The 24227-nt window shown below is 44.1% G+C and overlaps 1 protein-coding gene across 1 annotated transcript in view; it reads right to left on the reverse strand.

Moving 5' to 3' along the window:
* The window catches only part of LOC144818544 (alcohol dehydrogenase 1-like), a 357072-nt gene that overhangs the window by 39025 nt on the left and 293820 nt on the right, over positions 1-24227 (reverse strand). The window contains exon 7 of the mRNA XM_078676065.1: positions 73-208. Coding sequence (XP_078532191.1) covers positions 73-208 — 136 coding nt within the window. The remainder of the gene's footprint in view (positions 1-72; positions 209-24227) is intronic.

Genomic DNA, 24227 nt, shown 5'->3' on the forward strand with positions numbered 1-24227 from the left:
TAAAAAGAAAAGGGCACAATGTTTGCAGTCTAGATTTCGCCCAATAAGATATTTTATTTCATCAGATTGTACCTCCGAAGCAGGCTCCTTTCAGAGTGCGTCCGCAGAGCATCAGCATAGGGTCGAAAGAGATCTGCGATGATTTTGGAGACACGCCAACAATGATGCAGGTTCCAAGTGCATAGTGAGTAGAAAGTAGGGCAGAAGTCTGAGAAAGACAAAAAACAGAAAGCTGAGTAAATATTTCAAATTGTCTCTCCAAAAATCCCCCAGAACATCAGGTTCTTCTACAATAGTCTGTTTCAGGAACAGCGCAAGGAATTTCAGAGCCGCAGAAAAATGAGAATTTGCAGTTTGGGTACTCTTCATAGCCTAGCAATTTAGGCCTGTTACAATCATCTGGCACCCTCTTGTTACCTCTTGTGCCACTAGAGGACATTTTTGTCTATAGTTGTCTTAATGAGGAACTGTTTTGTTGAAAAAGGTCAAACTTTGATAGAAGAAGCAACTTCATCCTCGTGTATCATCTGTAGGAAGGAATTTAAGCCCAGTAATGAGACATCTAAAATTACAATGGCAGCACCGAAGGCCGGAGGAACTGAGGGAATATAGGAAGAAGCCTTTCACAGCCTAAATTCCTATTTATTTCAATTTGATTATTTGTATTCATTGCATTCTTGCAGCCCTCCGACTGCTCCAGAGGTGTAGAGAAATCTTTTGTGGGGCTTATATCGCCCCTCATGTCACCTTATACTGCTAGCAATCAATTCAACACTGCACCTATCACTCTACGGGGCCATATACTGATCACCTAAGAATTTAATTAAATTAGAACGCCTCTAGGACAACTTGTCACGGTCTAATGATCTTCTGTGCCCTTCAGGCCTATGTGGAAAAGTAAATTTTGCCATGTTCTGTGTCCCTACATGTCATCCATCATATGTTATGTGTGCATGATTAATATGTATATGTACTCCCCATGTTCGATTAAAGACGCAATTACAGTTGTGTCCACCTCTAGTATGTCAGTTTTCAGTCCTCGTGAATAACACGAGTATCAGGCCTATGTAAAGCTACGTTGCCACGTTTCCCAGTGTGCACGTTATTATATTGTAAAGTCCCCGTTTCCAGGCCTCAAAAGGGCCTGGACATCAGATTCAGCTCCTGTCTCCTGAAGCCTCGCTGAGGAGGGATACAGCCCCCACCTGTATCCTCGACCCTTCACTTACTTCCTGCCTCGCAGTGCCCGGTGCAGCTTGGCTCTGCCTCTAAGTCTGCCAAGACTATGTTATGATTCCAGTTATCAGTTCAGCCCTCCTTCCCTGCATTCCTAAGCTACTGGATCGCATCAATAGTTTCCGTCATTGTCTAGCCTTTAGGGCTCCATGTTAAGAGAAATACTGTATTTAATGGTCATTTAATATTCTTCATCACGCACTACATGAAGAATAATGCATGCTTCAGTCTTAGAGTCTGTTAGCCTTTCCCCTCCTGACTTCTAGTTTATATCAACATGTTCCCTAAACATCAGATACTAGATAGGGTTTAGGTACATGTCGCTCCGACCCTCCAGACTTTAGTCTCTGCTCCTAGCACAGAGTTCATAGCCCCCAGCTTCTCCTAGTGATACGTCATTGCCAGTTTGCGCGCACCATTAGGTTAGAGGTCCCGGCTCCTTAGGTAGCCCCCTCCATGGTTTCCGCCCATTCATGACATATTCTGTTACGTTTGCATCACATGTCTATGTATACGCCCTGTTACACCTTCTTCTCACCCTTATCTTTCGCGACTGCTACGCGTCACACCTACTGCTCCACCCACTGTTACGCCCATTGCAATGTAATGCTATGTGTTTGCGTTATGTATATATGCTCATGTATTGTTATTAAAAGTTAGAGCTAGCCATTCCAGATCCTGTCCCCGGCAGCTGCCGGGCCATGCTAGTCCTTGCCATTCTGTTCCTATGCAGGTTATCCTGTCCCTGTCCTTTATGCTGTAATAAACCTGCAAAACTCCCACTACCTCGAATCTTGACTCTTATTTTATTGAGCTATCTGTTATTCATTCATTCATTCAAAAATAGATCCGGTATTATTTATTTATATACCACATAATGGCGCCCGAATAGGGACTTGCCCTTTCCCCACGCGTCGGTGAAGCCACGCCGACCCCCTGACCCTCTGCAGTCGTGACGGAACTCTTCTGCGCAGTGGCAGATATTTCTGCTCAAGTATCCCTCAGGCCCACGGAGGAGACGGAGGAGGCGGTCCAGCATCCAGACGAGACGGTGGAGGAACGCGGCGAGTCCCGACCAGAGCCCAAGCCAAGAGTCCAAGGTCCGAGGTATCCGGAGGTCCACCCGTAACTGAAGTCCGAAGTTCGTCGTCCGTCGTCGTAGCAGTCCAGTCCAGTCCGAGGCCTTCCATTCTTGCTGCCCGGTGAGTACCGTTACTGGGGTGGTATCTCGACAGGGTCAATCTAATTGACTTTGGTCTGTGGGTTGGTGGTACACAGTCCCACAAACGAAGTGTCCACTTCGGTGGATGCGGGTCCTGACGTGTCTCTTTATGAGACCGGTAAGTTTCGTACTGTTCCAGCAGTGCATCTAGTTTCTGTTCTAGTCAGTTTCTGTTCTCGAGAAAATTCATGTGTTCTGTTCTCAGTATTCCAGGTAGTATTTTGTTCGAACTGTTATTTTAAATGTTTTTCATGTATTTTAATGTCGTGGTATGAATGGAGAATAAGTATCGTGTTCATTGTGTATTGTATTGTGTCTAGATTACAGTTCAGTCATGCCCATATTTTCCAAGTTACGTCAGTTAAAAACTAGAAAGGGTCTGCTGGAAGCAGCAGTTCCCGTCCCGCCCAGGGACAGTCCAGGTCATTTTATGTATCAGAAGCATGGCATAAGCGCCATATTGTATCTAGATTTATGGGTAGAGTATACCAAACAGTTAGAAGAAAAGTATAGATGGCCCGTATCGGGTACATGGGATGCCGAATGCATCATGCGAGTAGAAGAGGCATTATGGAAAAAGAAAGCCAGACAATCACAGAAAGATGCCATTGAGTTATGGCGCAAAGAAGCTCATAAAAGAACCGAAAAAGAAATCAGAAAATCAGAATTAAGTAGAGAATCCCAAGAGCGAGCCCAAGAAAAAGAATTAATCGAGATAGGTGAACAAGTCAAAACTGAACAGAGAGACAGACAGAGGAATGCCCTTATTAAGGGTATGTACCCTCTTCTTGCCGAGGGCTTGCCAAAAGCGACCCCGGAGGCATCCAGTAACTTTCCGCCACCACTAGTTCCGACCAAGTTACGTCACAAACCGACCGCAGCTGATATTTTTATTTCGTCCTATCTGGACGACACAGTCCCTGAATATGCGAATCCTGTTCGCGCTCCGCCAGTCCCTGTAAATCAGGCACATCCTGCTCCCCCAGACACCGGGGCACCCCATGCAGTACCTGCTACGGTACCCCCGGTCCAGCCAGCATTCCAATTTCCCGCTCCGCCACGAAGAATGTCAGTCGACGATTCTAGTTTAGGGGCCGCAGGAGGAGGTCTTCCTCAAACCCCGCCGCCACACAAGCGTTTATCAGCACTCGAATTACATGCTCAAGCATCACAGCGTACTCCCAAGAGTAATAAATCTGTTGCAGAAATCAGGCAAACCCTTGGCGAATGTGCCTATGACCCAGTTCCAGGCGAGTTTAATATGGTTTTATATTCAGTACGCGTAAGAAGAGTGACCGAGTATCTAGTCACCCTACCAAACATGAAAGAAGATCTAGACAGAATATATCGTTTCATCCGTACAGGGGATGACCCAGGAAGTATTAGTGATGCCATGTCTCAAAGGAAAGCCGAGATTCAGCGCATGATATTAAAGTTTTTAATTAACTGTCTAATAAGAGAACAAGATTACCCGTCTAAAGACCCGGAAGAAATGAAAATTCTAACAAAGTGGAGTGATAATATAGCTGAGGGTAAGCACAATACCATCAATGCCATGGAGAGTATGTACAAGAAAATACGCAGAGAAATAATAAAGATACACGAACAGTGTAAAGCAGCACAAGTAAGTGAGAAAGAAAGTATCTCTGATCCTGAAGAGGAAGAGGACGAGAATCCCGCCAGAATAGCGTATGTAGGAAAACCTAGATTTCCAGATCGCCATTTACGCCTAGAACACAAGTCAATTTTCCATCATTCAGTACCAGAACAAGGTTCTCTAGAACAAGTGTTCCAAGCTACCGATCACATTCTGAAATCACGAATCGGTTACAGTGAATTAAGTACCATGCATGAACAAGAACTAGCCCGATCAGCAGTCCGATGGATTACTGATTCTACCACTTTTCCAGACGAAATAGTGGCACAAATGTTTCTGAAATTGCCCCCAGCCGAGCAGCGACTGGTGGGTATGTATATGATCCAGCACCTCATTACTCTGTATGAGGGTCAGCACTCTGATCCAGGTCCGTTACATGATATCCTGAACGGGTTACTCCAGTATAAATGGAGAGGTCTAGGTACCGATTTAATTAGTGTCATTCTAGAACAGCGCCATAAATATAGAACGTTTCTGAACCCGCATTTTGTTCATGTCTCACCCCCAGAAAGTAAACCATTTTACATAGAAAGACAGAACCCGTTACGAGAAGTGCATCCAGTTAAGACAGAGGACGGTGAAATGCAACGAGTGTTTGTTTACACCCCGATTACAAAGATGGAACTCCTCGAAATGAAGAAATTAATTCCCTGTCATGACAAAGATCCAGCAGGGTTCCATAGAGAATTAAAAGACATGCTCCGTATGGGAGAATACACGTACCCGGATATAATTAAGATGTTAAAGGTCCTGTTGCCCGCAGGGGTGTATGAAAAGCTAAAGGAAAAAGAATGGGAGGTGGGAGAGAAAAAGATAGACTGGACAGTTCTAGAAGCAGAAGATAAGTCACGTGTACCAGGTACTGGTCTAGGAGAGAAATGTAAAGAATTACCAGAATTATTGATTCAAGTTTTACCCAGATTATTAACAACGAAAAAGGAAGACTGGGATGCAATCTCAGCCTGTAAACAGAAACAAGATGAAGATATTAGTGATTTTTATTCTAGGTTTGAAAAGTGCTTTAGTATCAACAGTGGCCTCAAGACAAGTAGCGAGTCATACCCTCACCTTTTTGTTACTAAATTAGTCGAGAATTCAAGTCCACAAGTTAAAAATCGAGTTTTGAAAGTTGAAAGCACCTGGCAAGCTAATACTCCGTCCCAGATGCTCCAGATGCTCCAGTACCACCAGAATAGAATCAGGGAAGAGCAAGAACACGAAAGAAAACGTATGAAAGACACGAAAATGAAAGTACTAGTTGCACAATCCGTTCCTCAAGACAGTCAGAAGAGGGGTCCGAATCAAGCCAGTCATCCTGCAGCTCCCGTTAAAGGGAATTGCAATTATTGTAAACAGCCAGGTCATTTTATAAACGAGTGTGCAGTTCTGAAACACAACATAGCTACCGGTAAGACAAAAGAAAGACCACGTCCGCCTAGACAAGAACAAGTTTCACAGACTCCTCAGCCACAGAATGCACCACAGACAGTTACAGCATCGCAGCCTATTGCTGCAACACAGCATGTTACATCGCAGATGTACCAGTATGCACAGTCTGAGTATCCAGAGTATCAACAGTATTCATGAAACAGCCTAGAGAGGGAGGTAGGCTTGCCTCTCATCGAGATACCTGTAGATCAAGAAGGTCCCTATGTTCACAGTCAAGTATTAGGGAAAGACAGAAAGTTTTTGATTGATACAGGGGCAAGTAGGACCACAATTAGTCACGCCGAAGTTCCAGGGGCTCCGCTCTCAGGCTCTAGAAATGTTTCCCTTGGATTTTCAGGAAAACCTATCATAAACGAGATCTCCAAACCAGTCACTCTAGAAGTAGGTCCATTGTCCCGCACTACTGATCTGTTACTTACTAAGTCATGTCCAGAAAATCTATTGGGCATTAAAACACTGAAAGAGTTAGGTGCAGTTATATGCTGTTCCCCAGAGGGAATACGATTGTTCCTACGTGACTTTAAGGGTCACTACGTATTACGAGATTTTGATCCAAGACTGTCTAATGTCCCGCAGCATTTATGGGCGCAAGGTCCAACTGATGTAGGGTACATGCAAATCACACCCCATCGTGTGACTCTCAAGCCAGGTGTAGTGTTACCCCGAATCAGACAGTATAGATTGCCACCTGAGGCCGTAGCAGCCTTATCCAAAATTATTGACGAGCTCATCGCTCAAGGAGTAGTTGTAGAAACTGACTCCAACGTATGTAATTCTCCGATCATTCCAGTCATGAAACGTACTGATCCAAATGCACCTCCAGTATATCGATTAGTGATTGATCTACGAGAACTTAACAAATGTATTATTCCTCAGTACCCTGTTGTCCCAGATATCTCTTCCCTATTGACAGCCATTGATTCTGAAGCCACGTTCTTTACAGTAATCGATCTTAAGAATGCATTTTTTAGTGTTCCAATTCATCCAGACAGCCAGTTTCTTTTCGGATTCTGTCTAAATGGAAGGAGCTATATGTTTACACGAGCTCCTCAAGGTTTCACAGAAAGTCCTAGTATTTACAGTCAAGCACTTAAGAGACAACTAGACAACGTTCACATGCCAACTGACACTGCCCTGCTCCAGTATGTCGATGATCTACTGATCACAGCCCGTTCTGAACGTGATTGCGAGCGAGCGTCACTGACGGTTCTGTATTTCCTAGCCGAGATGGGGCACAAGGTGTCCCCTTCGAAGCTTCAATTCTGTGTCCAGCAAGTGGTCTACTTAGGACACTTACTGTCCAAGAGGGGTAGGCAGTTGACACCAGACCGTATCCAGTTAATAGCGAGTCTTCCTCAGCCCAAGACCCAGAAGGAGGTACGTGCCTTTATCGGCCTTACTTCTTATTGTAGACAATGGATTCCTCAGTATGCATTTCTAGCCAAGCCACTGATACAGTTAACCACACAGGAGGCAGCCGTATCGACTGTCCTCCCTTGGACATCTGAACATGCACTGAGTTTCAACGAGTTAAAGAAAGCCCTATGCGAAGCTCCAGTTCTAGCCACACCGAACTACAGTAAGCCTTTTACACTTTTCGTCACAGAACGTGAAGGTACAGCATTATCTGTTCTCACACAAGATCAAGCAGGACAATACAAGCCGTGTGCTTATTTTTCGAGCACATTAGATCCAGTCGCCCAGGCTTTGCCTGCGTGCCTCAAGTCAGTTGCAGCCACAGCACTAGCTATTAGACAAAGTGATTCCATAGTTTTAGGACACTCCCTAACAGTACAAGTTCCACACTCCGTGGAAGTTCTTTTAAATAGAACACAAACACAGCACTTGACAATTGCACGTCTAACAGGTTATGAACTGACACTATTCCAACCACACATAGAAATCAGACGCTGCAACGTCCTAAACCCTGCTACACTGTTACCATCCGTTAATTCAAATCCTGACACACATGACTGTGTGGAAGTAGTTAACATTACGACAAAGCCAAGACAAGATCTTACAGATATTCCTTTACCAGATCCCGACCTGACACTTTATGTGGATGGGTCATGTATGAGAACTAGTACAGGAGATCTAGTCGCCGCGTATGCAGTGACTACTGACACTGAAGTTATTGAGACACACCGTATTGACACTCTGTCCGCTCAAGCAGCAGAGCTAGTTGCTCTGACACAAGCCTGTATACATGCCAAGAACCTGAAAGTTAATATTTACACAGATTCACGCTACGCATTTGGAGTCGTACACGACTTTGGAGTGCTCTGGCAGGAGAGAGGTTTCATGACTTCTCATGGAACCAAGATTCAGCATGGTCTCCTTATTCAAGCTCTGTTAGATGCCATACATTTACCGACATCCATTGCTATCATGAAATGCAAAGCACATACGAAAGTTACTGACATTATTTCCCAAGGTAACGATCTAGCCGATCGCACAGCCAAGCTTACAGCTCAGACTCCAGACATTCCAGTTAACATGACACACACTCCAGATCCGACTACATGTATGACAGTTAAGGACCCTACACAAGATGTCATAGACATCCAGTTACATGCTACTCCTGAAGAAATCAAGAAATGGTCCGAACAAGGAGGGGTCCAGACAGATCAAGGATGGGTGACGAAGGGAAGAACCGCATGGTTTCTCCCCGACTCTATGGTTCAAGTCCTTATTAATACCGCACATAGTCCAGCACATTTAGGAGAAAAAGCAATGTTAGATAGTATCCAGAACATTTGGTTCAACAAGCATTTACGAGCTGCAGCCAAGCAGAAAGTCCGTACCTGTATGATATGTTGTCAGTTTAATCCAGGTAAAAGTGTCCCGGTGGAACAAGGTGGTTTCCAGCCTCCTGACCACCCTTTTGAAGTCCTCCAGATGGATTATATCCAGATGGAGCGATGTCGAGGTTTCAAGTATGTCCTTGTAGTTGTATGCGCTTTGTCCAGGTGGACAGAAGCATATCCAGTCCCAGATTACACAGCCACGACCACTGCCAAGCAGTTGGTTCGTGAATTTTTCCCTCGTTATGGACTCCCTAGAGTCGTATATTCTGACAATGGTCAGCCATTCTCATCTGAACTCATGAAGCACGTTTCCCTGTTGTTAGGGTACCAGTGGAAGTTCCATTGTGTACGCCATCCTGAAGCAGCCGGTCTCGTTGAGAGACATAATCAGACCCTGAAAATCCGCATCGCTAAAATTTGTAAGGAAAAAGGTGTGGACTGGCTAGTAGCTCTGCCAGTCGCTTTGTTTTATATGCGCATGGTCGCACATTCCAGATCAGGTCTGTCCCCGTATGAGGTCGTCTTCGGCCGCCCCCCTAACATGTGGGGTACACCTAGGCCCCGAAGTATTACCGATGTTTCATGTAATATGCTGACAGATTACCTAGCTTCCTTGATGTCTGCCCTCAACTCATGTCGTTCACAGGTTGCCGCCGCATTTCCAGATAATACCGAGGTGGCACCGCATGAAATCGTTCCAGGTTCGATGGTCCTCGTCCGAAACTTTGACAGATCAAGTCCGCTGGAGCCACGTTGGAAGGAGCCCCGTCAGGTCCTCCTCACCACCCGTACAGCCGTGAAGTTGGAAGGACGCCGCGGCTGGGTGCACCTTTCGCACGTCAAGAAATTCTATGGATTAAAGCCGGTCTCCAAGAACATTTCCCAGGATTTAAAAACTTGTCAAAACATTGTTCCTAAGGACTGTCCCGCAAATGACATTGACACAACCCCTCCCTTGTTAGAGAAAACTCCGCAGCAGGAGTACAAGCAAAAACTACGGTCTAGTAAATTAAGTCAGCCAGTTTGATTGTATAAGTCCTCCCCTAGGTGAAACGGTTAGACTGTTTCTGACATGTATAAAATAGACCCCCATAGTGAGAGAGTCAGTCAAAACTCAATCCGATGTATCGTTTTTCTAAGTTTCATATTATTTCTCAGCATTATGATTTCCTGCACCAGTTATGCATTTTATCTGTGCTTTCCAGTTTCTCATGTATATAAGTCTTCTAATGTTACAGTAGAGCACACGTTTAGTGATCTGCCCCCTCATGAATTTTCCTACCGCCTCGCTATGAGAAATAATACTTTTATCCGCATGTTACATTATTCACACCAGACCAGCAATGCCACTAATTGTTGGGTGTGTGGTCGACTCCCCCCTTTCCAGACACCGAAGGGAGTTCTGCCACTCTTTCCTTATCCTTTTTCACATAATGGTTCGTGTGGAGCATGGTCCACGTTAACGTCATCCTCAACAGATATGTCTTTTCTTAACAGTACATGTTTCCCAGACAAGCAAGGTCTCCCCCACAGAACAGGTTTAGATCTAGAAAATGAAGTGTATAATTTAGGTAATTATTCGTCGAATTTCATGGTCCTGAATGTTCAGTCTGATACCACTCCAGACTTACCTGCTATTTCAGTACTACCAGTCAAAGGCGAACTATGTGTCCGAAATAATGGTTCCGTACATGTAGGACATAGTGATTGTACTACTATTATCAAGTATAGTGACAGTGGGAAATCTATTTTCAAAGCTTCACGTCATTCTTATTTTGTTTGTGGTCATACTGCATATGTCCGTCTGCCCCTCGATTGGGAGGGTACCTGTTACATTGCCTTCCTACTGCCACCTGTTTTCCTAGCCCCACCTGACTATCATAGGAATTCCTACCTAGTACATACTAGACATAAGAGAAACCTCCCGATTGTCGATTATACTGAAACTGCTCTAGAGCAATACATAGATATCAATAAAGGTGTCTTCCCTTATTTAGGTACAGTTGTAAATAGTAAGCTAATCCGTAGGTTAACAAGAACCCTTGAAGCTGTAGTAGATGAGACTGCCTCCGCTCTAGGTAACTTAACTGAAGAGCAATCTTTTATGAGAATTGTCGTGCTCCAAAATCGTCTCGTCCTTGACGTCGTACTGGCCGATAGGGGCGGGGCCTGTAGAGTCATCGGATCCAGTTGCTGCATTTTCATTCCAAATAACGCGCCGTCTGTTTATTCAGCTATAACCAGACTCCATAAAATTGCCCATCTGTTACACCAAGATCCAGGCACCTGGACATGGTCCGGTTGGTTCTGGAATATAATTTCCGCCTGGGGATGAAAAGTCTTGTCCTTTCTAGGTATTGCAGTAGCGATCATATTCAGCTGCTGCCTCTGTATACAATGTGGCCCTGCGATTTGCGGCATTTGTGCTACCTCTTGTATTCCTAGTCCCAAGTCCCGTTCTAAATCTCGTTCCAGGACTATTCGAGATGAGCAAATGATACTGTATGAAATGATAGATGGTATCATGAATATTGATGTTTCCTGATGGAAACGTAGTGACAAGGAGGGAATGTGGAAAAGTAAATTTTGCCATGTTCTGTGTCCCTACATGTCATCCATCATATGTTATGTGTGCATGATTAATATGTATATGTACTCCCCATGTTCGATTAAAGACGCAATTACAGTTGTGTCCACCTCTAGTATGTCAGTTTTCAGTCCTCGTGAATAACACGAGTATCAGGCCTATGTAAAGCTACGTTGCCACGTTTCCCAGTGTGCACGTTATTTCATTGTAAAGTCCCCGTTTCCAGGCCTCAAAAGGGCCTGGACATCAGATTCAGCTCCTGTCTCCTGAAGCCTCGCTGAGGAGGGATACAGCCCCCACCTGTATCCTCGACCCTTCACTTACTTCCTGCCTCGCAGTGCCCGGTGCAGCTTGGCTCTGCCTCTAAGTCTGCCAAGACTATGTTATGATTCCAGTTATCAGTTCAGCCCTCCTTCCCTGCATTCCTAAGCTACTGGATCGCATCAATAGTTTCCGTCATTGTCTAGCCTTTAGGGCTCCATGTTAAGAGAAATACTGTATTTAATGGTCATTTAATATTCTTCATCACGCACTACATGAAGAATAATGCATGCTTCAGTCTTAGAGTCTGTTAGCCTTTCCCCTCCTGACTTCTAGTTTATATCAACATGTTCCCTAAACATCAGATACTAGATAGGGTTTAGGTACATGTCGCTCCGACCCTCCAGACTTTAGTCTCTGCTCCTAGCACAGAGTTCATAGCCCCCAGCTTCTCCTAGTGATACGTCATTGCCAGTTTGCGCGCACCATTAGGTTAGAGGTCCCGGCTCCTTAGGTAGCCCCCTCCATGGTTTCCGCCCATTCATGACATATTCTGTTACGTTTGCATCACATGTCTATGTATATGCCCTGTTACACCTTCTTCTCACCCTTATCTTTCGCGACTGCTACGCGTCACACCTACTGCTCCACCCACTGTTACGCCCATTGCAATGTAATGCTATGTGTTTGCGTTATGTATATATGCTCATGTATTGTTATTAAAAGTTAGAGCTAGCCATTCCAGATCCTGTCCCCGGCAGCTGCCGGGCCATGCTAGTCCTTGCCATTCTGTTCCTATGCAGGTTATCCTGTCCCTGTCCTTTATGCTGTAATAAACCTGCAAAACTCCCACTACCTCGAATCTTGACTCTTATTTTATTGAGCTATCTGTTATTCATTCATTCATTCAAAAATAGATCCGGTATTATTTATTTATATACCACACCTACCCGGAACCCATATCAGATGAAAGGGATCTCTAATGGATACTTTAAACTTAATCCTAGCGTTCGGACCATAGAACCCTGGCTAACAAAGAATGAAAGCTCTGTAGGCAATCATTAAGGGCCACATGCATCAAGGAAAAATCAGGTCGCAAACTTCTTTGCAACCAGTATTTTTGCATTTGGGATGCATCATCCCAAATGCAAAAATCGCAAATTGCAATTGCATTTAAGGAATCTCAAATTGCAATGCTTTGCATGCAATGCAAGTTGCCATTTAAAATAGCGATTTCGCTATTAGGGTCCGCTAATTACCGGAAATGTATACCTGTTGATAATTAGCAAAAAATTTGAAAAATGCACTAAAGTGCTTTTTTCAAAGTTCCAGGTTACACACACATATACATGCCCTATCATGTGTGTGTTTTAGAGGTCAATTTTAGAGGTGCAACAGGGTGTCCTTTTGGCCCCCTTGAAATTGCATGTGCAATTTGGGAGTACCTATTGGGTACTCGCACATTAGGAATGAATGGGTAGAAAGTCCTTAATTGCGACTCGCAATTTGCGAATCGCAAATAAGGAATGTTTAGGAATCGCAATTTTTTAAGGATTCCTACATGCACAGGCTTTTGCGATTCCTTATTAGCGAATCCTTATTTTTCGCTAAAAGTAATCGCAAAGGAAATTTTTGATACATGTGCCAGTTAAGTGCCTTACTAGGTCGAGCCTGAGTTTAGCACGCATGCGCTGCTCTGTGAGACATGCAGTATCTTATCTATCGGCATTGAGCACACCTCCAGCTTTCCATTGGTTCCTTTGTATGCTTTTAAAAATTCCCTTCCTTTCAGTGGCTAATTGTATTGTTTCTCCCGTCTTTCTGTGGGTAGTTCCCGTCCCTGGCGACTGGCCCTGTTATTGTAGTATTGCCTTTCGGTTTAATTTAATTATGTTGTTGGACTTCTTTTTTCTGTTTCATTGAGCACTTTCAAAGTGCAGTTTAAACACTAACAGGGCAACACTGCCTTTTTTTTATTCGGTCTCGCCTAGCAGCACGCATACGCTGCCTAGGAAAAAGACCTTTAGCCATCGAGTTAGTTTTAAGGCCAAAAACGTGCACGCGTTCCATTGCCTTCACTGGCGACGCGTGCACGTTTGGTGATTCCTTTGCGGGAGCGAGCAGCAGCACCATATGTTATCGTGCCTTGCTGCTCCCTCCCTCAAGGGAATCCAGCGCAGGGCCCCTCCTTTCTCTCCTCCACTCCCCCTGCTGCTGCGCGCGTGCTTGTTTAATTTGTTTTTTTGCAGGAACACTAGCGCTCATGTTTTCAGTCACTATGCGCGCGTGCTTTGTTTAAAAAAAAAATTGGGCTGGAATGCTAGTGCTCGTAATTACCTTCCCCTCCCTGTAATCCTTTATGTGCCCTCCCTGGTATATCTGCGTGCTTGAGAAGACTAATGCATGTGGGTTACAGTGGCCCTAGACCTAAGCAGCTTCCTGTGGATAGTATGGACACGCTCTTTCCATAGACCACTTCGGAATGGATTTAAACGGATGCTCAAAACTTCATAATATATTTGTCACTTTGACAAACAAATTCCTAACTATAATTTTGGAGGCGACCAAAAAGGTAAAACTAATAAATTTTTATGTATAATGTATTTTATTTAGGTCTGTTGTGAAGCACAAGTTGAACTTAGAGCAGGGGGAACTGCCCCTATAAAGGTGGTACTGCAGCTGCTGCTAAGCAGAGAGGATGGGAAAGGAACTGTCCACCATGAAGACTGCCGTGTTGAATGAATTGGTTGTTTATTATCGAGCGGTTTGCTGGGGTAGGACACTGCCCTTCAGCGCCTTGTCCCAGGCAGAGATGCACAGGGCCACAGTCTATGCTTCAAATGTTTACCTTTGCCTTTCCACACCACTGTCCGTCCACTGCTAGGGGACGAGGGTGGCTGTGATCCAGGCTGCCGTGTTAGAAGGCACGTCACTCTTGCCATTAGTCTTGGAGGAAAATATAGATTTATTTTCTGTATCAGTGGTGGTGAAAGAAAGGTGTATGAAGTGGTATCTAAACGAGGTGGCAACTCCATTTTTTTTAGGCCACTCTGAATGGATCTGTTTCTGCAATCGTCTGCTCTGGATTAGAAAAGAAGGAAGAAAATGGCTTGCAAAAAAATAATTAATTTTTCCCTGCATTGGGAATGCACAGAATGAGAAATAGTTGTACTGCCCAGCACGGCCAGGTCCTGGTTGTTGTGATCAAATTGTAATTATGGTAAGTTAATTACAATGGCCAGCCCTGATTGTGCTCTTCAAAGAAACTTTTTCAGCTGGGGAGCTTGTACATGATTTCCGCCTGTTGCGGGGAAACTGCAGGCAGGCGAGCCACCTTATACTTCCCTGCAAGGGAAAGTTGATTTGAAGGAACTGTGAAGGTCTCAGCAATAAGTTTACTTTAATGCAGTTTGCATTAAACTAAACACATAGTCCTTTCCTCCACTATGCTTAAAATAGCAACTGTGCTTTTTTGATGTTTTTTTCCACCCACGGATCAGCCTAATTTCCACTGTGTGGGCAACATTACCATGTTTCACTTAACACACAGGAATTTCTGTCGTCTCTATTGGTAACCCTGCCATGCACCAGCCTCTTTGTCACTTCCCATGAAAAACTGTGGGCCCTTTGCACTTATTTATTCTTTTTTCTATAAATTACTTTTTACTGGTCATTGGGCTATATGTACTTCATGTCTGCTGTGGCTTACTTATTCTTCGGAACTAAATCTACCTAATGAGTTGAAATCAGACATCACGCGTTTGGTGTGCTAGAAACAAGCATATATTGTAAATTAATGGAATAGGTAATGCTTTCTATTGTGAGGCTGATACAGCCCGATGGCCCGGAGTGGACATGTTTGTAATTTGTAGCAGATAATTATCAAAAGGCTTTAACAATCAGCAATTTACAAGGCAAACAAATAGGCACTTTTGTTCAGTGCTTGTTAGCACAATTATGCTGGCACTTGCTTGTATTAATCTATTACTGTAAATATAAATGAGCAGGTGCTCTGGGTTTGACCTGTGCCCCTGATTTTTGAGTGTGTAGTAACTGTATAGCTCTTCAATCCCTGGTGGCACAGCACCCAGGTCAATGTGCTGCACAGCGAAATGCTTAAAAGGCCCCAAAGGCAAGACCTATTGGATATGTCACTACTTGTTACCTCTGCCAGCGACTCAGCCCTCTCTAATTGCCGTGCTACTGCTCCCACTGTTCAGCCTGTCACCCCACCAAGCTGCCCTCCTCAGTGGATCGCAAATCGGAAGAGGCACAAGGCAGACAGGCTGGGGCTGATAGCGCAAACACTTACTGCATGAGCAGCAACGCAACACTCCCTCACGCCCCCCAGGCATTCTTCCCTGGGATTCTGGGCCTCGCACTAACGTGAATTCTCATTACTGAAGAGGACAATGACGCTGGCAACCTTCCTGTCTTGTGCGCTGAGAAATGCACATCTGTCAATGTATTCAATGATACAAAACACAGATTCTGGTCTAGAGACTTCCCTGGAAAGTAGATTTTCGAAGGCATTAATGAAACAATGCTCCCTGCCCCTTTACCCTAAACCCTTTTTCATAGGGTAGGACAGAAACTAGATGCAAAGGTCTCATGTGTCTTAGGAACAGATCAATACACGTGGGCACATTTTAGGAGCCCCTGATGGGCTACTCAAGAAGGTGTGAAGACAAGCTCTTCAACGCCTCGGTACTCGGTAGTAAGCGCTATATAAATGCAATTACAATACAATACAATTTAAAGAACTCTAAAGCTGCTAGATTCATTACCGCTGTCAAAAATCGCTTCGTTCACTGAGTCGCCAACTGTTGCAGACAAGCACATCTTTGCTGCCCTCTTGCAGGAGTCCAAGGGGGAGGAGCTCTGCACCTTCGAACACCGCATGACACCTGGACCAGGTTGGGGGGGACAACTGGAGGCAACTGGAGATCCAACATATTGGTTTTTCCATAGAGGTCAGTGTTAGATAAAAACACAAAAACTGACCATGCTTATTTTTTAGCTTCAAGGACTATCCAAATGCCTAAAGCAAAGAGGGACACGAGGGGCAGGGCACAATGAAGTGGAATTCTAGGAATGTTTGTTTTAACAGAATTCCCACCAGCCATCAGGGTCAAAGAGTTCCTGCAAATGCACCGTATGTCGACACTGAGCAGCATGATGTTGACATGCAGACCTGGGTTCTCACTCAGAGGTTAACACTGGCAGACAACGACTAGACACAGTTGCTGTTTGCGTGAAAGGCCTTTGTTTTAGAAGGAAGTTGAGTGCACAAATACAACATCCTTCGGTTTAGACACACCTTCTAAACTGACGTAAATACATCCTAACATAGTCAAATTAAATTAACCCATCTCTTCTCCCGATACACCACTCTCCCCCATAAAGTTATAAAATCGGTCTCTTAATGTCATCTTCGAAAATATGTCTACCTTTTAGCCTGCTGTATATGTTCTCAATCTTGAATTCCTGTCCAGCCAGCCCGCACTAGGCCCAGGCTGGGCCCATGCTCCATCCTCTGGCTTTTTGTTAGGGTTTGTCACCACTTCTCTGTTTCCAACCTGCTTCTCCCTCACTCAGTCTGGGCTCTCTCTTCCCATTTGCGACAAAACTTAATATGCCAATAATCCCCTTGCCCAACCAATCTGTAACAGAGCCTGGTACTCTGTGCCTGAGGGGGAGTTTGCCTTTGCTCATATGTGTGATTCTGAACATCCCTCTGTGTAGGCAAGAGGGCTTTGCTCTGCTGAGGGATCGTTATAATCCCTCTGGAGCATGTGTGGGCTTCAACAATGATGCCAACTGTGTCATTTACACCTGTGTCGTTGAGCCCTTTCCCCACATTTCTCTGCTGAGACAGAAAATTCCTTGGCCCTCCAAAAGGGACCTGTCTTTAATGAGAACAACGACAGATACGCTTGCTGTTTCTAAAACCAGCATTGGCAAAGCCAATAGGTCCCAGCAATCTGAGAGCTATAGGCAATGGCAGTATTGATGGAGCAAGAATTCGCACATAAAGTGACTTGCTTGTATTCATGAACCTCGAATAACGTTAATAAAGTAACCAACATGTTTGTCTTACTAATTTTGCATATTATACATCAACATGGGGTGTCCGAGTGACGCTTGCTTATGTGTTTTACTAATCCTAATACGCTTGCATTAATATGGCCTCTGCTACGCGGGATTTTCTACTGCGCATGCGTCTGTCATACTCACGTGACATGACGTACACTTTGCTTTGGAGGGAAAACTTTCGCTTCTGCGCACGAGAACTAAGATGGTTGCTTTATGTTCTCAAAGGCGCGAAGCTTGCACTGCTGCTTTCGCCAAGCTGTTCATTTTGCCTAATCCTAATGCTATAGTTAAATATAAAATAATGGGTATTGAGTAGAAATCCATGGTATACAGTGTATTCATTTATTCTGTGTTTTAAAACTGTTTCTTTTCCATTTCATGACGCACTTTGAAAACTGGCCTGGCTTGTAACGCTGTACTCTATATTTGTTGAAACTGCGACTGCGCGAAAATCTCAAGTCTCTGGAACAGTGACCTTTGGACTATGGCCATGGAACATAACTGACTAGAAGATGCTCTTGGGAACATGGACTTGTGAACCCAAATTTATACAATGTTAAACAATGTATTTGCCAATAGAACATCCATTGTTGGGTGGAATAAAACCTCATTAGAAACTGAATTTGATGGGCGGGAACATAAATTTAAATAAGAGATGGTAAAAGTTTCATTTTTGGTGTGGTGTGCGACCTCTCCTCTTCTTTTGTCCAATTAAAATTGGGGATCCTTACACTTGCAACATTGGGGGTGGTACACTGACCTGGAAAATAGTATAACTAGTGTAGGTTTAGCCAGAGAAATTGCCCGACTTGTCTGAATAGCTGACCTGTCACTGACCCAACGCACTCAATAGGTGACCCAGAGCAGAGGGCTGCGGAGCACTCTGTCAGAAGACTCGCTGACCCAATCAGGGTTCTGGGAAGTTGAGGTGCTGGCGGAGCACTTTGTCGGTGATATCGATAACCCAATCGGGGTTCTGACTGTTAGCTGCAGAGAGGGAGTAGCGCAGGCGTTGCAACTGAACGGCGGGTGCTGGTCTTAACCTTTGGTGGTCCGGTCCTGATCCAAATCTGGTTTATCCTGTCCTGATTCTGATCTGCACCTGCTGGCCTACTGGCAACTGCAACTTTTGGGGTTTCTGTCCTTAACTGACCCGTGGCCAGGGTTGGTCTTCACACCATTCTAGGTAAATATAAATCTGTGTGGGTATCGTCATTATATTTTCGCTTGTCTTTCTCTTTACCCTCCCTAAATCGATAAAAGTTTGATTGCATATGTTCTTTTCTTACCCTCCCTTTGCAATGAATAATTCGTAATTTGAATTAATAGTGTGTTCCCTGTTCTTACCTTCCCTATAGTTATATGCTAAAATTGTTTTCGTAATTACATTTTATGTTCCCTCTTTTTACCCACCCTTTGAAAATTGCTTGAAAGTTGTGTTATTTAGCATGTTCCTTCTTTTCCCACCCTTAGACAAAATTGTGAAAGTCTGTTTTAAATGTTTAATAGCATGTTCCTTGTTCTTACCTTTCCTTTAAATTGCTAAATGATTGGTATAATATATCTTTTGCATAGCTATACATTATTTCTGATTTTCGTTATTGAGAGTCTTATCGTGTTCAATCTTTGGACCATGACCATTTATGAAGTTTAGATAAAGAGTTTAAAACTTTCCCGAGTCTGTGGTTATTATATGAGTGCATATGTTATTTGCTACCTATTTTAAAACTAACTCCCTGACCCAATAGGTTTACAGGTACCAGCGACTAGGATTGGTAAGTCAATGGTATAGGACCTAGTAGGTAAAATATCTGGTAGTCAAGAAGCGTAGGTTACCTGACTCTAGAAATCTGTAATTTGATTATGGGCCCTGGTGAGTATGTACATTTTATAGTCGGGTGACCTGCGCACTCTATCAGTATTAATACATTTGTGTCTATCAACAAAAACAGCCCGAGCCATACACAAATGCACTCGCATTGCCATCACCTATAGCTATGGGATTGCTATGACCTATTGGCTTTGCCAATGCTTGTTTTTAAATTTAAGGTAGTGTGCGAGTTAAGCCCAGTGGACTTGATTCACAAGGGATTCTTGCACCTCACTGCAATTCTGAGCAAGAATGAGGTAGTGAGAGGAAGAGTTTAGGGAGAAAGGATAGAAGGAGAAAATGGAGACACAGGAAATACAAAGGTAGAGAGAAGGAATACATGCATATATTGTCTTAGCAAACTTTGCCCAAGCACCCAGTGTGCTGCGGTCAGGAATCATGTGAACCACTTACTCAGAAGCCAGTACGCAACCCACTGATTGTAAAGACCCTGTGGCATAATGACTTATACACACCTATTGTACTGCCAAGTATAGGCAGGTATGATGGGTACTACTATGTGGCACAGTAGCTGAAAGGCAAGACATCCATGGCCTAGTAACTGATACACAGAGATTATGTGGGTAGTAACTGATAGCAGGCATGATCTGACTTAGTATCTGATAGAAGGTTTCATGTGGCCTACTACCTCATGTTCAGACATTATAGAGTCCAGTAACTGACAGGCCTTTTCATGGCACACATTACTTTGTCTAGTAACAGAGGAGCAGCATGGTCTGTTCAGAGTGACCTATTGTAAGGTATTCTGTGGCACGGTACCAGAGGATCAGAGGTAGTATAGTGCTTGTGTTCTGTGTAAAGTGAAAGCACACAAGTAGATATTCTCATATAAGTATTTAATATTTTGCCACAGTTCTATCGCCAGTGAATGGTATGATTGGACTGCTCTTTCATAGACTTCTTCTGATTTGCACACAGGAAAAGTGCCTTATTCTGTGTCACATTAAATTTAGGGACATATTTTGATTATACGCATAGGTCTTGTTACCATAAGCAAGATGCTTATGTTTTCAAATGGTACATACCTTTTGGTGGTTGATTTATTTGTTGTGACTTTTTTTCACATTGGTTTGGTTTCTATTGTTGCACAAAAACATTTTCTGCCTAGAAGTGATGTGTTGTTTTTTACAGATGAATAATGAAGAATGCTTAAGACTGTTATATTAAACTTATTTTTGTTCCAGAAGACGATGTTTTTTGTTCAGTGGTTATTATTGAAGTACTGGACACATTTGTGAGTTATCCATTCCAACAGTATCTAAACCTAGGGGATTTAAGCGAATATCATTGGGAAAATGTGTTTTAAAGTGAGTTTTAAGAAGTAGCATGTTTACCTGCACAGTTGCACATCACATTACTCAGTTGCGCTCACATATGGGTAAAGTGAAAACACAAACATTTCCCTGCCACACATGGAGAAGAAAATTATTGGGAACATTAACAGTAATATAGTTTACCCCAACCCTTTCTTCTACTTGTGTAGACATTGAACCCTTCTTTCAATTTATTTTCTAATCAGATCTCAAAAGTCTTTAAATGCTGTTTTAACTTTCATCTAAACTTTTTCTTTTCCCGTATACTTTATTCTACCCATCATTTTTCTATACTGTTTCCAATATTCCTTTATTAATATATTTCTGGTACGTTCACTTAGTTTGAGAGGCTCTATTTTGTTTATTTAAATCTTTTCTGGCCTCATTTTAGGGAATGTCCTCTTATCTTAAAAAGTCTTTTTCAATAAACAAATTCTTTTTAGGAGGCCATTTTGAAAGTCTTTTATAGAGATATTATAGTAAATAAAGATCTGTCTTCACGTCACTTTTATGCTAAAAATTCTATTAATAATTCTGATCTCCAGTTTGATTCTTGATTTCCATACAGCTCTCCCTTTTCTTTCCAAACCCATAGATATTAATAGTGGTCTAAAATCCTCCGCTACCTATAAATCAACTATCAAACTGTAGAACTGGGCAAGGACTATTGCTTAATTAATCATGAAGTTATTTTTTCCATTATTAAATGCTGATTGTCCAAGTACTTAACAACAAGGGGTGGTGATGGGCAGAGTTTCTGAATTAAGCAGAATACTCTCACCCAGTCAAGAGATCAGGGCTAGATCCAACACCGTTTTTTAGCTCACTGCACCATCCCAGTTCAGAACCTGGCTATATGCAAATTAGTCTGGTCCTGTCCCAGTGCATGATGGGAACAGGGCAAACCAAACTACCAAGCCAATTCTTACACTGGGAAGGAAACAAGCTTCCGGGGACCGGTTTCTGGCATTTCAGCCGTCGTCGGCCCGGCTTGCTTGAATCCTGATGGTGCAATGAGCAAGGGACTCACATCTGAGTATACCCTTCCACGCTTAGGGTGGACAAAATATTTAACAACAAGGGGTGGTGATGGACAGAGTTTCTGAATTAAGCAGAATACTCTCACCCAGTCAAGAGATCAGGGCTAGATCCAACACCGTTTTTTAGCTCACTGCACCATCCCAGTTCAGAACCTGGCTATATGCAAATTAGTCTGTTCCTGTCCCAGTGCATGATGGGAACAGGGCAAACCAAACTACCAAGCCAATTCTTACACTGGGAAGGAAACAAGCTTCCGGGGACCGGTTTCTGGCATTTCAGCTGTCGTCGGCCCGGCTTGCTTGAATCCTGATGGTGCAATGAGCAAGGGACTCACATCTGAGTATACCCTTCCACGCTTAGGGTGGACAAAATATTTAACAACAAGGGGTGGTGATGGACAGAGTTTCTGAATTAAGCAGAATACTCTCACCCAGTCAAGAGATCAGGGCTAGATCCAACACCGTTTTTTAGCTCACTGCACCATCCCAGTTCAGAACCTGGCTATATGCAAATTAGTCTGTTCCTGGCCCAGTGCATGATGGGAACAGGGCAAACCAAACTACCAAGCCAATTCTTACACTGGGAAGGAAACAAGCTTCCGGGAACCGGTTTCTGGCATTTCAGCCGTCGTCAGCCCGGCTTGCTTGAATCCTGATGGTGCAATGAGCAAGGGACTCAAATCTGAGTATACCCTTCCACGCTTAGGGTGGACAAAATATTTAACAACAAGGAGTGGTGATGGACAGAGTTTCTGAATTAAGCAGAATACTCTCACCCAGTCAAGAGATCAGGGCTAGATCCAACACCGTTTTTTAGCTCACTGCACCATCCCAGTTCAGAACCTGGCTATATGCAAATTAGTCTGTTCCTGTCCCAGTGCATGATGGGAACAGGGCAAACCAAACTACCAAGCCAATTCTTACACTGGGAAGGAAACAAGCTTCCGGGGACCGGTTTCTGGCATTTCAGCCGTCGTCGGCCCGGCTCGCTTGAATCCTGATGGTGCAATGAGCAAGGGACTCACATCTGAGTATACCCTTCCACGCTTAGGGTGGACAAAATATTTAACAACAAGGGGTGGTGATGGACAGAGTTTCTGAATTAAGCAGAATACTCTCACCCAGTCAAGAGATCAGGGCTAGATCCAACACCGTTTTTTAGCTCACTGCACCATCCCAGTTCAGTACCTGGCTATATGCAAATTAGTCTGTTCCTGTCCCAGTGCATGATGGGAACAGGGCAAACCAAACTACCAAGCCAATTCTTACACTGGGAAGGAAACAAGCTTCCGGGGACCGGTTTTTGGCATTTCAGCCATCGTCGGCCCGGCTTGCTTGAATCCTAATGGTGCAATGAGCAAGGGACTCGTATCTGAGTATACCCTTCCACGCTTAGGGTGGACAAAATATTAAACAACAAGGGGTGGTGATGGACAGAGTTTCTGAATTAAGCAGAATACTCTCACCCAGTCAAGAGATCAGGGCTAGATCCAACACCGTTTTTTAGCTCACTGCACCATCCCAGTTCAGAACCTGGCTATATGCAAATTAGTCTGTTCCTGTCCCAGTGCATGATGGGAACAGGGCAAACCAAACTACCAAGCCAATTCTTACACTGGGAAGGAAACAAGCTTCCGGGGACCGGTTTCTGGCATTTCAGCCGTCGTCGGCCCGGCTTGCTTGAATCCTGATGGTGCAATGAGCAAGGGACTCATCGGTGATGGATCAAGCCCTGATCTGTTGACTGGGTAGGAGTGTTCTGATTAACTCAGATACTCTGTCCATCACCACCCCCTTTTTGTAATTATTTTGGCCACCATGAGTGTGGAAGGGTATGCTCAGACATGAGTCCCTTGCTCATTGCACCATCAGGATTCAAGCAAGCCGGGCCGAAGACGGCTGTAATGCCAGAAACCGGTCCCCGGAAGCTTGTTTCCTTTCCAGTGAAGAATTGGCTTGGTAGTTTGGTCTGCCCTGTTCCCATGATGCACTGGGCCAGGGACAGACTAATTTGCATATTGCCAGGTTTTGAACTGGGATGGTGCATTGAGCTAAAAAACGGTGATGGATCAAGCCCTGATCTGTTGACTGGGTAGGAGTGTTCTGATTAACTCAGATACTCTGTCCATCACCACCCCCTTTTTGTAATTATTTTTGCCACCATTAGTGTGGAAGGGTATGCTCAGACATGAGTCCCTTGCTCATTGCACCATCAGGATTCAAGCAAGCCGGGCCGAAGACGGCTGTAATGCCAGAAACCGGTCCCCGGAAGTTTGTTTCCTTTCCAGTGAAGAATTGGCTTGGTAGTTAGGTCTGCCCTGTTCCCATGATGCACTGGGCCAGGGACAGACTAATTTGCATATAGCCAGGTTCTGAACTGGGATGGTGCAGTGAGCTAAAAAACGGTGATGGATCAAGCCCTGATCTGTTGACTGGGTAGGAGTGTTCTGATTAACTCAGATACTCTGTCCATCACCACCCCCTTTTTGTAATTATTTTGGCCACCATGAGTGTGGAAGGGTATGCTCAGACATGAGTCCCTTGCTCATTGCACCATCAGGATTCAAGCAAGCCGGGCCGAAGACGGCTGTAATGCCAGAAACCGGTCCCCGGAAGCTTGTTTCCTTTCCAGTGAAGAATTGGCTTGGTAGTTTGGTCTGCCCTGTTC

The sequence above is a fragment of the Lissotriton helveticus genome, chromosome 2_1 (assembly GCF_964261635.1).
Source record: "Lissotriton helveticus chromosome 2_1, aLisHel1.1, whole genome shotgun sequence".
Classification (NCBI taxonomy): domain Eukaryota; kingdom Metazoa; phylum Chordata; class Amphibia; order Caudata; family Salamandridae; genus Lissotriton; species Lissotriton helveticus.